The sequence below is a fragment of the Perca fluviatilis genome, chromosome 12, assembly GCF_010015445.1.
Source record: "Perca fluviatilis chromosome 12, GENO_Pfluv_1.0, whole genome shotgun sequence".
NCBI lineage: Eukaryota > Metazoa > Chordata > Actinopteri > Perciformes > Percidae > Perca > Perca fluviatilis.
Window position 1 is genome coordinate 19,549,962 of NC_053123.1, and position 17,929 is coordinate 19,567,890.

The following is a 17,929-nucleotide window of genomic DNA, read 5'->3' on the forward strand; positions in this document are numbered from 1 at the left end:
CCGGAAGTGGAACATCAAGGATATCTATAGACTACTGAACCACCAACTACTGCTGACCTGACAGAGAACCACTACCGGCTGAAACCCTCACAGCTACACATTCTAATGAATGGGTTCGTATGATATTGTACGAAAAGTTATGCACACTAAAACGTATGATATTATACAAAAACTAGGAGACCTCCGACTGGTGACATCGGCTACAGAGCTCCGTGCTACAGAGCAACAGTTGCTAACTGTTTAAGCCGCAACAGAGCTTTGTGCTGCCGACTACAGTGCTCCACATTGTGCTCCGTCAGGTCAGCGGTAGTTGGTGGTCTATTTACCCCAGAATAGGTGACTGTGAGCTGGGTACAGAGCACCACGAGCTACTGGTCATTTCGGCGGAGATACGGTTAAGTTTAGGAAAAGATCGTGGTTTGTATAAATCACTCCCAAGGAACACGTTTGTTTTCACCGGGAAGCAAACTCCAATCCCTGGCTCCTGAATGTTAACGCCCACCCATCCTCCCGGACCAGCTCCCTACGCGGCCAGCCGCGTTGTTATGCAGCAGTCAATGTGGTGCACACAGCAAAAAAGCATGTAAATCATATGAATTACAGTACTTAACTTTTCGTAGCTTTTCAAACTATGGTTCATGAGAACAGGCTGCTCACAGTCACCTATTCTTGGATTGAAGTTTCCACAATGTTATGGTTTAAAAGATGAAATAAATAAGTTAACAGAGATAGAATGACAGTCCTTTATTAACAGTATTTAAAGGTACCCTGCCACACGTATTTCATTACTTTGTGGTAATGTCTGAAGTTCTACCATGGACTCTGTAACATGTTTTGTGGAAAAAATGCCTTGGTTACCTTGTTTCAAGCAATTCTAGCGTGGTGTAGAAAGCCTGCAGGAAGACTCACCTCGATTTGTGCCAGTTCTCATTAATATTCAACAAGCTAAGCTGCTTGACTCTGATTGGCTAACAGCTAGCCAATGAGAGCCTGGCTATCAGCATCCATTACCCAGCGCAACTGGGCGAGCTCATGAATAGTAATGAGCTCAGGCAATATGTCAGATTGACCAGCTTTTGTAATTGGCCTGATTTCTCCACTCATTTCTTTTCAGTGGCTAGAGCTGACAGAGGAGGTAGCAGTTCATTTTCACATTCACCACATAACACAAACACATATGGACCTAACATATTTAAAAAAATACAAGTAAAAACGGTTTTGTGTGACAGGGCACCTTTAAAATATTGATTGTCATGTATTGTGAGGTACAAGTCTGGTCCAGAAACGTAAGTATGTACAGTCTGTATGTCTTTTATTTTAAATCCTAAAACCTATTCCAGGCTTATTTAAATAAAAAAATGACATTTTGGATATTAAATAGATTTATTATTATTATTAGTGGGCACATGTTCAGTACAAATTTGACATTGTTTGTGAAAGGTTATTTTACTGTCTGAAATCCATGGTAAACTCGGCCAGAAGTAAAAAACCCAGAAGAGTCCACATTTACTAGGATTGCACTATGAATTACTCATCGTCGTCATCATCATCATCATCATCATCATCATCATCATCATCATCATCATCATCATCATCATCATCGTCATCATCGTCACCATCGTCCTCATTCTCACCATTATCCTCCTCATCATTGTCATTATTATCTTCATCATCACCACCGTCATCTTCATCATCATCATCGTCGTCGTCATCGTCGTCGTTGTCATCATCGTCGTCGTCATCGTCGTCATCATCATCCTCAGTGTTGACTTTGCCAGAGAGTACATCCTCAATCCAGTCCTCCAGCTCATGGGCGCTGGGCAGATCCTCCTCGTCGTCCATCTCCATCCACAGGCTGTCGGCCTGCTCACAGACAGACAGGTCAAATAACGTCAGGAGAAACTCAACACAAAACGTTCATGTCACGCCAGACAGGTTGTCGTAGACTCACATCTGTAACGTTGATAACGCCAATCTGTGGCCTGAACAGGTCCACCTTGAAGGTCTTCTCCCAATAGGGGATCAGCTGATGGGGGTCAGTGAAAAAAGAAAAGATGCCATTAGACCTCACATGCAGCGTGTGAGCTAAATATCTAGCTACGTTTTCTTTTTCTTTTGACGGCTCACCAGGGGAAAGTCATCAGGGTCAATCCAGATGATGCTGAGCTCAGGAAGTTGGGTGTTGTCTCTTGCGACCTCCTTCAGAATCTCCAAGAACTCAAAACCATCTGGAAGCAAATTCATACATCAATTGATACAACACTCTGCTGCCTAAGTATTGACTAGACCCAGAAGGAGAGAGCACATTACAACCGATTTAAATAAACATTTTCGCATTTAGAGAAATACGCTTATTCCTCGAGAGTTAGTACAATTCCATCACCTTCCATCTAATTCTTGGCAAGAAATTGAATAAGCACATCTCCCAAAATGTTACTATTAACTAACTATTGCTACAGTATAAAGTCAGTCAGTTTTTGTATTGATAAGTTCTGCAAATTCTCTTATATTTTGTAATTCTTTATTGGGATGTTTTCTGAACATTATTATTACATTATTAGATTTTCAACATTACATTTAAATCTTGTTTTTAAATGTTTTCATTGCTTTATATATTTTTCTATCTGTGGTTTTTACCATTTCAGTTGTACATGTTGCATTAGTCTCAAATTGTCTTACTGTTTTATTTTTAGCTTGTTAGTCACTAACCTGTATGAAAGGTGCAAATATTGATTGAATATCAGGACACAAGAGTTACTGAGCCAGTTGCTGTATAATTACAGTGTGTAGATTTAATCTGTTCTAGTCTCATTTTTATCCCCTCCCTTACCGGGGTCCTCCTCCTCTGCAAAAGCCACAATGTGGATCCCCTCAATGTCATCCTCCTGAGAAGAGGCAGGCAAATATAAATGTCACATTACTATACGTGTCAGGGAAAATTAAATATAAAGTTGGTAATGTTGTCCGCAGCCAGCCAATCACACTCACCCAGGTCTCAAACATATCTTCTGCACGCAGCTTTCTCAGAGTTGGTCTGATGGCACAGAAAACCCATTGAATGTTACAGTATGTATTTATACAATATTGGTTAAAGACACATTTGTCTGAGTAATTAGTTCAACATTGCTCTTTGTTTACCGTCTGTGTTCGGTTATGAATTCCACAAGTTCCTCTTCAGAGTGAGGCTTGCCTGGGATGGTGACTGGCTCCTCCATGAAGGGCTCATAGAAATCTACCTCATTCAACTTCAGAGTCAGCTCCTTAGCCACCTGAAGCAACCAAGACAGATGACTCAAGAATAATAATGCATCTGTTTTTTTATTTTTTTATTTATTTGTTACTTACAGATTTATCAAATGTGGCAAAGAACTTAATATAGGGCTGGAACTGCTCTGCGGCTTCTTTAAATGCTTCGTAGTCTGAGGATGAAAAAGTAAATATACAGTGTTATTCAGTTGAATTGTGTTCATTGTGTGTACATGGTTTTGTTGTACTCTTGTTTTCCTGGTCACACATCTGTTTTGTGCTTTCTCTGGCTGTTGTATACATGACATTTGCACATAAGGGAGTGAAAATAGCTGAACTTTGACCTCCACTTAATGCTGTTGGTGAGATGGGATGTCGCTGCAGTAAACTACTCTATACTCTACAGCATGTGCGATGGGAGCAGGCAGTGGCAGCTGTGTGTGCAGCAGTGGTAAAAATGGATCTGTAAATCCGTGGGGATGAAGGGGTTAAAATGCACTCATATTATAATGAAGGGCATGTGCCACAGAAAGCCCATCACAGACCCAGCTAACAAGCAAAGTAAAAAAAAAAATGTACAAACATCATTCATGCCATCAGCCTGATACACTCACGCTCAGAGTCCTCGCTCTTGAAGTAACCAATGAGGCGGATGTCTTCCTCCATCCTATCAAAGGCTCTCAGCTCCAGAGCATTTCCTATCACCTCCACTGGCGCCTCCAACAGCTAGAGACATACAGACAGAGTGAGAAGTACTGGGATAAGCTTGTAACTTTGGCAAGACTGGTGTTGATTAGTGCCAGCAGCTGGGAATCTGCTTTTAAATCAGTCTACTCACGTCCAACAAGAACTCCACCAGAACGTTAGCCGAAAGCAAGCCATCAAACTCGATCACCCGATCGGCCTTGAAAACATACACACTGCCCTCCTCCTCCAGGCCTGTGATCGAAGGAAATTACATTTTATATATATTATATACATTTACAAACTACTCCTTAAGTTATATGACTCGATTAAGGGCATCTTTTAGGACTTTAGTATCAATCAGATAAACGGTATGCTGCATTCATATACTTACCCAGTTTCTTTGCCACCTTTGCATCTTTGTGGGAGTCGACCATTCCAAACCCAACGTCCTTCACCTCCATAACCTGAGCTGCAAGCTGCAGCCAAAAAAGGAGAGCACAAAGGGCTAAATGGTAAGAGCAGGGTTGTAAAAAAACATAAGATGTAAAGAAACAAGACTAACATTATTCATTTTGGGTTCTGACTTCTGAGAACAACAATCACAGTTTAGTTGAAATATTCATAGAGGCAACTTTTGTGAATAAAATAAATTAATGGGAGCTTTACTGAGGTGTTGGGTATGGTCTTAAGAAGAAAAGAAATACCAAAGTTGGCAATATGACAGAGGTGCTCAAGCTGCCCAGGGGCCACGGAGACACAGTTACATAATCACCCTGGCTGCCATGTTCTAAATATAACCAAAGCCACAGTATATGTAATTGTTCTGGCAATTGTTCTGTGAAGTACAGTAGTTGAGAAGTATGAGACTCTCCTGCCGGAAATTATCCTTACACAGATGGAAGAAGCGTATTCAAAGTATGATAAATGTGCAGTGTTCAATGCACAGTAAAAGCCGAGGGTATGACGTTAGGAACTCTATGCAGCAATGGTTTTGCATTGTGCACAAGGACGTTCATGCACACGTGTGAGCATGCAGGCTGTGCGATTCATGTCTTGCCATTAGTTTCAAGCTATTTCACTGAATGTCAGTTGGTGGAAATAACATGCCAACAAACGTAGCAATGCACCAACAATGGTAGTGAAGAAGAAAATTGCTTGTCAGCAAACATGAATTTAAAAAATGCTATCTTCATGTGTTTACAAGAAAATTCCACAGAGCACCTTTAAATTATTTTCCATCAACTTCAAAAAAGAAGTAAATAGATCTCAAACGGTTTGTAAGGCTGCAAAACCATCTGCAAATATGTCAAATACTATCAGCTTTGATAAATTAATCTTCGTACATGGATACTGCACCTGGGTGCCTGACTCTTTAGTAGCATTGCCCACCTGTGCGGTGTCAAATAAGTGAAGCTAATATCAGGACTGCACTGATATGGACTGGGCTCAGATTACCTTTGACAGATCAGAGAGCAAATGCCATGTGTAACATGAGACAGGGCACAGTGTGCACTGTTTCCTGCTGTATGGAATTCAAACAAAGACAAATCAACTAGACGCCTGCTATTTAGCTGAGCCTGAATACAAAATAACTTATAGCTGTCTTTTACATTTTCTTTGAACATCAGAGTCCACCAAAACACTACAATAAAGGAGAAGGTAGTTGTGCCTTCACATGTATTGCTCTAAAACATAATACACATGAGCTTATTTCTGCCAAAAGAGGAGAGCCACAGGCAAATTCAGAGTGACATATTTCTAAGGGATAGAAGCACACATTGATTTAAGACGATAGAGGACACCTTAGGTGACAGCACTGCATCTTACTGGACTATTGAGAACTCATAGAGTACAAACATATACACAATGACCTTGATGAAACTCATCAACACATACAAACATTAAGATGGAGTTGTATATCTAACCAATTGGCACTCTGATTATTTGAGCACTAATGTGGAGTTATTATACTCTAAATCTTTTAAGTCTGGTTAATTTGACTATTAGTGTCCTTTCCCACTGGCACCAAAACAAACTGTCTTTTTAATTACGTTTATGTCCTTCATCTCCTGTAGCGACAACTTTCATTTCATCCCTGCTTTTCTCCCACTATCCTGTTCCTCTACCTGCTTTTCCTCTTCTTAATACTTTACCTCCAATACCAACTCAGTCATCTGGTGTCGTTTTTGCAGCTCCTTGCTGTCTGGTATGGGCCCATGATAGAACATGCACACCATGCTGTGTTTCTTCAAGGCTTTCTTGTAGTTCCTGTCATTGATGTCTAGGACACGGTCTTTTCCGTCATACTGTGGGAACTCCAGGCCCTTCGCAGCCGGGGCCAGAGGCACAAGGCTCAGGCAAGGGAGCAGGAACAGGCACAGGGAGAGCATGGTCCAGAGCTACCACACACCCCCGAAAGTCAGAGTTTGGTTTTAGTCTGACAGTATAAAACTTCACAATCAAAAAGGTCACCTTAGCCCCGCAGAAGGGTAGGGAAATTTAGGAAATGCTGCAGAAAACGTTGGAGGTAAAAGTTGGTCCGTCAGTGGCAGTTCTCAAGCATCTCAAGCGATCCAGAGAAATCCAACTTCTACAAGCATCCTCAAGACCTAGCAACTGTTTCTCCCTCTGTGATCACTACTACACGCATTCTCTCTGCAGACACAAAGGCAAAAGAGGAGTACTGCCGGGCCTGAGAGGTACCAGGGGGGTGGATACCATACATAGCAGCGCTCCTCTGCCACTACTTGTGCAGGACAGGCCCATTTTTAGGAGCCCAGTTGTTTGAATGCTAAAAATAAAGCGGCAAGTGAGAAAGAGAGATAGCAAGGGGGGTTAATAGTGAGTACATTTCTTGCTCCCTGTGAGAGAGTCCGTGATGTGGCGGAGAGAGTTGAGCCCCAGAGATTTGGGGGTTTCAGTTATTTTTAGGTGTTTAAGTCTGTGAGGATGTTTGATTTGGTGGTGTATTTTAAGTGACAGCTTATGAGACAATCTGCCAACAGGTGTGCAAAGGGCAAAGCAAATAATCTGTGTGTAATGGTTGCTCTGCAGATGTCCTCATGATTTTAGCACGTGCAATGTCTGACTATAAAGTGAACATATTGTTTGATTTGTTTGATTGTCAGAATGCAATGTGCCTTCTTGATTTCTCAACAATTGTTCCCATTTTGCTCTTCACAAGCCTACACATTCTTCATAAACTTTATATTTAATCTTCACATTCAGTGTTATTACACTATTGACAAAGCCACAGCAGCTGCACCACAGATGTACAGCTGCACCTCTATTTTTGCCTCCCTCTTTAGTCTTCTTCATCTCCACTTTCAAGTACAATAGTTTTCTAGCTGCTTGGGAAGGAGCCTCTTCTGCTCTCTGCAGGTAGAAACCAAGTATGCTCTGATGAATAACGAGAGTTACAGCGCAGCGTGTGGTGGATGGTCTGGCAAAGCGAGACTAGAGTTACAGTAACACCACGCCTAAAAGTTTAAGATGCACTTATGCTTCCAGGGTGTCCAGGGGATATGTGAAAGAATCATGGAGTAGCTCAGCTTTTGGATAATAATACAACACAAAAATAGGATTATAATTGGTGTGAGGTTGAATTTTAGTATATTTATTGTCAATAGCCCTTTTTCACAGTAGGCATGTTGACTTGCAGTAGCATGAAAATCAGTTGTTTTTTCTAATACCATTAACGATGGCTCTGTTCTATTAAGGTGCCCCAAAAAGTCAGGACAGTGGAATGGAATTCAGCCATTTTTTATTTCATTATTTCAGGGTCACTATAATTTGTATTCATTTATAATTGTAACAAAATTCAATTTTATATAATGAACAGTGTCAAATAACATTCTCTTTAAAACTAGGGTATGGGTACTTGATTTCATCTGACAGAGCCATTGCAAAAGGTTGGGAACCTCTGCCCTAATGCCTTATTGATGCTGATGGGTGAAAGATCGAGGTCTAAACAGCTGAACCACAAGTTACATACACAATATCGATTAGACTTTATTATTATGGTTACAAATTTGACCAGTGTGAAAAGCATTCACTGAAAAAAAAAAAGATATTGACTTGTGCAAATCTTTTATAGTTATGCTGATGCTGCTTCTGCTGATAATAATGATCTGCTGTGAATTAAATGTCTTTGCTTGCATTATGCAGCTGCAAAGTTGTTGACGATGTCACCCTGTTGTATTTGGGCAGTCCAGTCCTCCTTGATGTATTGGTGGTAGGGGTCATTAGAGTGCTCTCTCCTCTTGGATTTGACTGTGCTCACCAGTATAGCCACAAGAATGAAGGCAAACATGCCAATCATCACCGCCAGATACCAGATGACGTTCCTGAAGTTCTCCTCAGCCAGGGTCTTGTCCAAAGCGTTGGCTGCAGCTGTCATGTTATGCCTCCAGTTGTCCAGGTAATGACCCAAAGCACTGGTCAGGGACCCCTCCAGGTGAAGGGTCAGGTTGGACCAATCAGGTGCACTCATCTAGTTGGAGGAAATAAGAGAAAGATTTTGGAGTAAAAAATTAATGTGCACATTTCACTGGAAAAAGTCTTAAATCCTCTGAAAGTATTTTTCAACACAACAAGATAGTCATAACTAAATAAGCAACAATTAGATTTAACGTATAAAAAAACAAAAACATTCTTAGGTGTTATTTAGTTCATTCTAAGAGTTTGACAATAATGTATAGGTTAGTCTTTAAAGCAGAAAGCAACAAGTAATAGAGCTCTAAAAAGCCAAATCATCAGGGCCCAAACTGATATTGAATTGCTTCAAAGTCATTTATGCGCAATTCTACAGTCAATCATTTAAATAACATAAGAAACAGGTTTAGCAGCTTGAATTTCATATTATCATTTAACTAAACAGAAATGAAGAATATACTGTACCAACCGTCTGCCAGTTTTTCAAAGCCCGCATAATGAAATTGGTCACCTTGGGGAGAAAACAGAACAGAATAGCGAATTACTGACAGAGAGCCAGCCTGCAACACTAAGAAGCAAAGTAATTAGCTCACAGGAACAAAGTCAACCACTGGTCATTCTTTGTTTACTTTTTTAATCTTTTCTCCCTGGATAACAGTGGGTTTAGAGGTGTGTGTGTGTGTGTGTGTGTGTGTGTGTGTGTGTGTGTGTGTGTGTGTGTGTGTGTGTGTGTGTGTGTGTGTGTGTGTGTGTGTGTGTGTGTGTGTGTGTGTGTGTGTGTGTGTGGGTGAGAGGGAAAGATAGTGGGGCATGACCTTAAAAATGTTAGGCTTACAAAAAGTTAATGTAGCTGATAAAGAAAATTGAGTGCTGGAAGTCATTATAACCTGACACACACATACACACACACACATTCATATGCATTATTATCCATATCCAGCAACAAATGCAGGGCAGGACATTGAATAATTAAAGATTGACCTGACCAGTGTGTTTATCTACCTGTAATTCCTCATCTGCCCACACAGAGTGCAACAGGACAGTTATTGCTACTCTGTAGTAATTTTACTGAAGCTCTCCCTAGATGGCAGCAAAATGCAACATATTTTAGAGTCATAGTCACATGCACTTACAACATTGTTTCAGAGAAATTAGTCAATGATTGCTTCATTATCAAATTATCAATTTAAGATTGTTTGTCTCCCTATTCTATAAAAAATTAAAAAAGCAAATGTGTGCTATTTGGTTAAGTAAGGAATTGAAATGGGGTTTTCATTTGAGGTCAATTGAAATGATGTATCAGTGTCGGTCACAACGCAGCACCATTAAGTCATCAAAGATCCATTGTCTTGCTCAAGGACACTTCAGCATGGTATCTGCTGACAATAACACTTGATACTTGATCCTGTGTTTGAAGGGCTGGTGTTTCATTCCCTGGAGTGTTTCTCTCTGCTGGAGAAAATGACTCCCACCACCTCTGATCAGTCCCAGATCATGTTTGTTTGTCCAGTGCCAGCGGGCGGCTCTGTAAAGTGAAACAAGAGAAAAATGGAACAGTATGCACAAAGAAACAGATGCACATACATACATATAAAGTTGAGCTGAAAATGAGCTTGGGACTGGTAAATTCACAACCTAAAGGAGTCGTGATGACGAAAGGGGTGAAATGTTAACAGCAAGACCCTAATTGGATGTGTGTGCATGTCTTGCAAATGTTTGAACTGTTCTATGCAAAAGAAAGTTTTGTAAGATAAAAAAGGGAATGTTAGTACATTGCAAATGCAAGACTTTCCTAATGCAAACCTTAGTATAACGTGTCTTATGGAAATGAAAATTTGCATGTGCAAATATCAGGGTCTTTCCGTGTGGAGCTGGGTTATTGGGTTATTGTGGGTTTCCTCCCGGTGCCCTGATCTCCTCCCACCACCACTGTTTGTCAGGTTAGTGCTCCTGTCAATGCCCCTTGACCAAAAGGCTCTGTCAAAAAAGACTGTCGTTGGTCCCCGGGCGCCTGTGGTTGCCCCCTGCTCCTATAAAGGCCTATAGGATGGGTTAAATATGACAAATTTAATTATGTTTAATAATTAGTTATGTATGAAGTACAATCAGTCAGAGCAGTAGCAGACACATATTTTACAATGGTAAAAGTAGAAATACTCTTATTTATGCAATTAATGCGACATCTTTAAATGTTGAAGGTAAAATTCCAGCTTTAAAGAATTATTCTGTAAAAAATGTTTATAACTTTCTAGTAAGGCAACCTTTAAAGGTGCAGTAGGTAAGCCTTATAACACTAACTTTCTGTCATATTTGCTGAAACTGATCCTATGTTCGAGTAGAACTACATGAAGCTGGTAATAAAAAAAAAAAATCTGGCTCCTCTGGCACAACTGCTACCTGTTCAGATGCACCAATCAGGGCCAGGGGGGGTGTCTAACTGAGTGTCAATTACTGCTCATGCACACGCATTCATTCTCCCTTGTGGGGGGGAGGGGCTTAGGAGACCGTTTTGGGCTTTAGCAGAAAGGGGGGAGGGACTGAGAAGTTGTTGATCAAATTTTTTGGCTAAGTCCTGGATCTTCACAATCCTACCTACAGCACATTTAAAGGAAGGTATTTCCTAAGGTATATCCTAAGGTTTGTTTGTTTTTACAACCTGGCCCCCAAAAGTGGTTTTTAATAATGGATCATAACTGATAACCTGACTCCGCCAGATGGATTGCTTCGCATTTGCTTGGCATATCCATCTGGGAACTTTCCGTTGGAGAACTTTTGGGAAGGGGCGAAAATGCTAGTTAGCTGATTGGATAAATCATATGTCTATCACCACCTATGTTGGTGATAGACAGGCCAAATCAATCAATCAGATCAAACTCTTGCTGAAACCAGTCGGGAGAAAAGCAAAAACATATTTTCCTTCGAGAAAAGACTCCAGTGCCATTTTTTGCTCTTCTTTCAATGAAGGAATACTTTCTAATTCTGATAAAATTTGCGCAATAGCTACGTTCATCTCATCTGTGGAAGCTGCCATGTTGTTTAGACTAACAAACGCTTCTCTTTGCGTCACACCTAAACCCGCCTCAAAACCAACGCTGATTCGGTCGTTTGGCGAACGGCTCCAAATTTTCTCTATCTCAAGATGCCAGACTGATCTGCGAGTGGAAAACTGGAGCTTGCGAGATCAGGACGGTCTTACAAGGCTACATAACTGATAAAAGCATTAGTTAACTATCAATAAAATAGTAAGTTACAACTTATAAACCCTTTATAAAGGGTACCTTATAATCTTACCGGACAATACTTCAAAGCTGGATTAATTTTACCATCAACATACAAGAATTTCGAAAAATACATATATTTACTTTATATAATTATGATACACACTATTCTGTTTAGGTTACACTGCTCCAACTGGCTGTCCAGTGCTTAAAACTTCATTATGTTTGCAGATAATGCCATTTGTATACTCCTATATTTTCTGTCAAATGAACTAGCAACTACAGACACAATTTAATAAATATAAGGATGTAGAATGTATAATACCAGCATGGTAAGTATATGCAGATACTTGATTATTACAAAGTACACCGAACATGTACAGCTCTTCCTGGGTGTAAACAAGTTAAGGACAGCAAAACTATGACTTAACTAACCTAAGGGGCACCTGACATCATTCATCATCACAAGCCTGGCTGGATTAAACATCAGCGGTCAGAGACGGACCAGAACAGCAACGGAAACCCCCCAAGGCAAAGAGAGGGCAGTGCTACTGGAGCCAGTGAATCATAAACCCCCTGATAGGCTTGAATGTTACATAAACTCTGAAATGCAGATTCACACATATTGACCAGAATATAAGAAATACTGTCCCTACTTATTTACGCACACATAGGCAGGAACATGCTCATACGTAGTGTGTTTTTGTTACCTCATATGTTAAGTGTGTGTATGTGTGTGCTCGTGGTCATTTGGGTTATGTCATTCATAAAGCGTAAACACAACTAGTGAGTCACAGGAGTCAGGATACATGCTTATATAAACGAGTGAAAATAAAAATGATCATTGGTTGAAAGTTAGAATGAGAATTGTCTTCCTGTTTCATCACATTCATTTGTTTCAGTACAAGTTCTGGGGTGTCTGGTAAGCCTGTACAATTTGTACATTTTTCATAGCTGAAGTGTTAAAAACAATGACATAATACAGGTGCAGTTTAGCATTATTGTACATACATTAGGCTACTTTCAATACTGGGAAAATACTGGGTTTATATGGTACATAATGACATGACATTGCTTCTCCCAATAAAATGCAAAACATTGTAGAAGGAGAATTCAGGTCCTGGAGGAGTTACCCAAGACAATAGGAAAAATGGAAATATTACTTGCTTTTTATTTTTCTAAAGCAGTGGCATGTCCCATGTTATTAAGTGACCATGTGGGAAATGTCAGATCAGGATTGTGTTTTCCTCATGCATTATGATTTGCAAGAATTAAATCTGTTGATAAAGTTTGCTTCATCACTTAATAATAATGTAAGCTACTGTTTTTTCTGCATCACATCAATAAGTCACTTTTATTTTAGAAGACCTTTATCAGAAAGTTCACACTTAATATGTCTCTAGTCAAGAAACCATACAGCCTTCTTATTGTTAAACAGTTATATTGTACATGTTTGTTAAGGTTGTTGTGTGTTTCCTTGTAAGTGTTACTTAAATCATATTCTGATTCTGAAGAATTCTGTTGACATCAGCCAGTTTGGCCCAGACGAGAAAAGGCCTCAGCGGTGTATGCTTCATTTATTCTCATTTATAATGTCACAGCACTAGACACTATTCTTTTCGCTGTTATTAACAAGGGAGGGAAATGTATGGAGTTTCCATTTGCCATTGAAGCCCAATTCCATGGATTAAGGCCAGAATACCAGACATGCCGTCATAGTTTAGTCAGGGCTTTGCATAGGAAATGACTGGAATGCATTACTGGCAAAGTAATTAGGACATTACTACTTTTAATGTATTTACAGTGAATAGCAAAAGAAGAGCAAAAAAGGAGTTCATTGTGGTGGGAAAACAAACAAAAAAGCTAATTAGGGTTACATATTAATTGGCCGGTTTTCACAGTGCTCGGCCATGACCGGTGACCACAGGTCAGTCTGACACATGCCGATTTCATTCCGGTCAAAGCTACAATATTTTTTAGTTGGATATTGGATGTGAAAAGAAGGAAATGGTTCTAACATTGCACTTTAGATGTGTGTGAATTTCCCACACCAGGAGTAATATATATAGTTCTATTTTATAGTGATCCATTATCTGTTCAAAACATGTTCTATGTTCTGTGCGAAATGTTCTATTAAAGAAAAGATAGAAAAGAAATATTTGTGTGTGCTGTAGAGTGGTTAGAAAATCGGAATCGGCTTAGAAATTTGTAATAGTTGAATCTCTAATACTGAGTGGATTATACTGGAGGGAAGGATGGGACATTTGCATTGCTCTATGAGATAAGTCAACAGGCCTGGCACACAATTGTCCACCCCTGTACTGCCTAACTGCCACTTATCCCTCGTGAGCCAGCTATTACATGAATGGTATTGCCTCTCTGTTGTCACAGACGGGGTTCAAGGCATTCTGACAAGGCAAAGTTGTCACAACCTCCCCATCTTGACAAGATGCAATGTGCACTCCCCTGGATGCAGCTGCTGGATGACAGAAGAGTGCATCACCACTGTAACACGTAGGCCTGACACAAATACAAAAGTGAAAGCACAAACATTAAGAAACAGTTCAAATTAAGAAATTATACAAATAGGCTACCCAGACATAACATGCAAGCATTGATATAACTGATACCTTAGTAATATAGTTTAAAATGCAGCTACCTCTGTGTTATCTGTATATTTATTATTTTAATTTGGAGGTAGGGGGGGTTACCCCCCAGTCCATTGCACCACCACCACCTTCAAAAGAGAATAGGGGTTAGGGTTACATTTTATTTTTTTGGATGGGGGTGGATGAAGTTTCCTAAGGGGAAAAAAGGTCTTCAGATCCTACTGGGGAACCAGGCAACAGGTAGAAGGCCAAAGTCTGTAAAGCATTGCATTGCAAGTGTATAGTTTTTATGCGACCCTCCTATCTTCCCCGTGAATTTCCACAAATATTTGTGACTGTTGTCTACATACATCCAAGAGCAGACATAAAACAAGGCAGCAGACATTATTTTTAATACCACCCAGGAATTGGATGAAATCTCACCAGATGCACCAAAGTTTATAATGGGGGACTTTAATAACTGCACCCTCAAAAAAACTCTTGTCTACCTTCTCACAGTATGTCACCTGTCCAACACAAAAAAATTAAATAATCGATTTATGTTACGGCTCCATCCCCAAGGATTACCCATCCAGTGCCAGGGCCCCCCTGGGTGGCTCAGATCACAACACAGTCCTTCTAAGACCCACCTATAAACAGGTTTTGAAAAGGGTTAAGCCTGTGGAAAAGCAGATCCAGGTGTGGGATGAGGACAGTATAGAGACACTGAAAGGATGCCTGGAGTGTACATCCTGGACCATCTTTGAGGACTCTTCAGCTGACTTGCATGAACAGACAGAAGCTATTTCGGGAAAAAAATGATTTCATGGATGACACAGCATCCCGTGCTTTGGCCAACAACTTAAATGAACATTTTACCCGCTTTGAAATAAATGACAGTGATAACGTCACTGCCTGGCAGCAGATTGAAATAGATTGTGCTGGGATGGTGAGCACTTTGATTATTAAGGAGGAGATGGTCCAGCGAGTGTTTGAGAAGATTAATGTGCGGAAGAGTCCGGGGCCGGATAACTGTGCGGTTCAATTAAGTGGAATTTTATGTTCCCTCTTCCAGCTCTCAATGGACACTCAGGTGGTTCCACTGCTTTGGAAAACAGCAGTCGTGACCCCCCTTCCCAAAGTCTCCCATCCATCCTCATCCAAGGATTATAGGCCCATCGCCCTCACCTCTCCTTTAGTTAAATCACTGGAGCGGATCATCAAAACACACATCATTAACTCCTGTGGACATGTCCTTGACCCTTTACAATTTGCCTATAGATTTGGGAGGGGGATGGACGATGCCATTGCAGTGCTTTTAAATTATCTGTATACTCACTTGGAGGGTTGTAAAACACATGCTCGCGTTTTATTTGCAGACTTTTCATCAGCATTCAATACAATCCACCCACACATTTTACCAAACAGACTTAGAGACAATTTCCAGCTAAACCCAACATTAATTAAATGGATCTTGGATTCCCTGAGTGGGCGGCCACAACGAGTAAAGGTGGGAAACACATTATCTGGGGTCCGCTTTACTTCAATTGGGACACCACAAGGTAGTGTCTTGTCACCACTGCTATACATATTGTACACTGACTGTTGTCGCAGTTGTTACCCTGGATGTCATGTAATTAAATTTGCAGATGATACTGCTGTGATTAGTTTATTGGAGTGAGATGAAACTGAACATGGTCCAGTGTTGCAGGAATTTGCTGACTGGTGTGAAGCCTCCTAGTTGCAGTTGAATACGTCCAAGACCAAAGAATTGGTCTTTGATTTTAGACTTGGGGCTCCCTCACCCACTCCGACTCTGATAAGAGGAGAGGAGATAGAGATGGTGACGGAGTGCAAATACCTCAATGTTATTATTGATCATAAATTATCCTGGGATCAGTGTGCTGATGCCGTTTTTAAAAAGGGCCAACGTTTGTATTTTCTTAGGAAACTTAATTATTTTAATGTGGACAACAACATTTTGAGTCCTTTATCAAGAGTATTCTTTCCTACTGTATTGTATGCTGGTATGGACATTCAAAAATTACCCATAGGAACAAATTGGGGAAGATTGTTAAAACCTGTGGGAAAATCATTTGGTAGTCAACAGGTAGACCTGTACCAATTATATCTGACCAGATTGGAACAGAAGGCAGAAGAGGTTTGTATAGATACAACCCAGTGGAACTATTGCAGCTGGGAGATCTAAGCTGCTCAGCTTCTCCCTTTCAGTCGTCAAATCATGAGGTGGGTTTTTTTTTTGTGCTTTTTCATTTCAAGGTGGTTTCATGTGGTACCTCCTTCGTTTGATCTAGGCCATATCTGAGGGGCCCTTTTTTTGTGTCTGCCGGGCCCTTCGCAGCAGATAATTTGTCTGGCAGGGGCCATTCAATCCTCTGTGTGACCTGCCTGTTCATATCAGATTGGTTTGAGATGGTACTTTTGAATGTTTGATCAAACACATTTTGTCAGCTCTCTTTGAGGCCCCCAGGGGCCAAATGCAGAAGTGGGGCTCTGGCAGACATCCATATCTGCATATGAGAGGTCATCCCCTGGAGGTCCCTGTGCTCAAATGTTGGTACTCTTTTTGTTTGATCAAAAGGCTCTGGGCTGCCGGACTGTGGGGCGAGACACCTCGATACCACGTCTCTGGCAGGTGCTCCATCTTAATTCTGAGGAGCAACTACACCAACAGACTCAAAGGCAGGAAGACATGGAGAATGCTATGAGGCCATACTGGATGAGTGTAAATAAAGTGGGTCTGCACAGGCATGTGTGTAGACTCAGGCAACCAAACCTACTGTAAACGATTTTAATGTCCTGAGTTGAATCTCTCAGGCAGTCCTAAATCCCGCCAGGATTGACAGAATTTAACTCCGACCATCTTTATCCTAAGACATTTGATTACTATAACTTGTTGGAAGAAGTAGACAGTAACGCACTGTCTTTAGAGGATAAGTTCAGGGCAGGAATTAAATTTGTAATACATCCCCTGCCAAAAGATTACCACCCTTAAAGATCCTAAACAGCAATAATAAGAAGACATAACATAGGGAGAAGGCTGAGTCACTGCGATCACTGACACAGATTACCAATAGGATGCAAATAAAGACTAAGCAGGTTATGTTAAGGGTTATGGTGTTTTAATGGGGAAAGTCCTGCTCAGTATGCCTTTAGGCAAACAAATGCCATTTATCTATAGAGTTCATCTGAAACTGATATGTTGTTATGCTACAGACAGTTGTATATTCTAAGGTGTGTAACTTTACGTATGCATGTTACACATAGCTATTGACAGATTGTAAAGGATACAGCCTAATTAATCCCATCTAATAATATCATCATTCCGACGCCGTGAGGCTATTTGGAGCAGTTGTTTCAGGCTATTGTTCGTGTTTTCACTCTCCAAAATAGACAATGAACAAAGCATGGCCTGGATGCCAGTACTTTTCCACAAGGACAATATTATTACTTCCCTCTAGTAAAGAGGGAGGGTGTGTGTTGGATGGGGGTTAGTGGAGGAGTATGCAAAGCATGTAAGAGAAATGGAATGACAAGTGAAAAAGAAAATTCTAACTAGTTTGAAGTACAGCGCTGTCAAACTCGAAGTGTGTGTTGTATCTTACAGTGGCAATGTAAAATAACACCAATAGAAGAGAGCTGAGGTCCTGGCCTGCAGCTTTAATACTATCAGAGAGGAAAAACAAGGACATGTTATTGTGCACAGGCAGACTATCAATTAGATGAGTGCTATTA

At 40.6% G+C, this 17,929-nt stretch overlaps 2 protein-coding genes across 2 annotated transcripts; both read right to left on the reverse strand.

Annotated features, from left to right (window-relative positions):
• Positions 1-1,364: 1,364 nt before the first annotated feature.
• On the reverse strand, positions 1,365-6,680 carry casq2 (calsequestrin 2). The gene is made up of 11 exons (XM_039817121.1): positions 6,087-6,680; positions 4,325-4,409; positions 4,085-4,185; positions 3,861-3,972; positions 3,346-3,419; positions 3,139-3,269; positions 2,989-3,034; positions 2,831-2,885; positions 2,128-2,228; positions 1,952-2,026; positions 1,365-1,863 (listed from the first exon to the last, which is right to left on the reverse strand). The coding sequence occupies exons 1-11, from the start codon at positions 6,321-6,323 to the stop codon at positions 1,528-1,530; spliced, it is 1,353 nt and encodes a 450-aa protein (XP_039673055.1). The 5' UTR covers positions 6,324-6,680; the 3' UTR covers positions 1,365-1,527.
• Positions 6,681-7,548: 868 nt separating this feature from the next.
• On the reverse strand, positions 7,549-9,558 carry LOC120570428 (potassium voltage-gated channel subfamily E member 2-like). The gene is made up of 3 exons (XM_039818776.1): positions 9,370-9,558; positions 8,837-8,878; positions 7,549-8,425 (listed from the first exon to the last, which is right to left on the reverse strand). Exons 2-3 carry the CDS (start codon positions 8,861-8,863, stop codon positions 8,093-8,095), a joined length of 360 nt encoding a protein of 119 aa, XP_039674710.1. The 5' UTR covers positions 8,864-8,878; positions 9,370-9,558; the 3' UTR covers positions 7,549-8,092.
• Between the last annotated feature and the right edge of the window lie 8,371 nt (positions 9,559-17,929).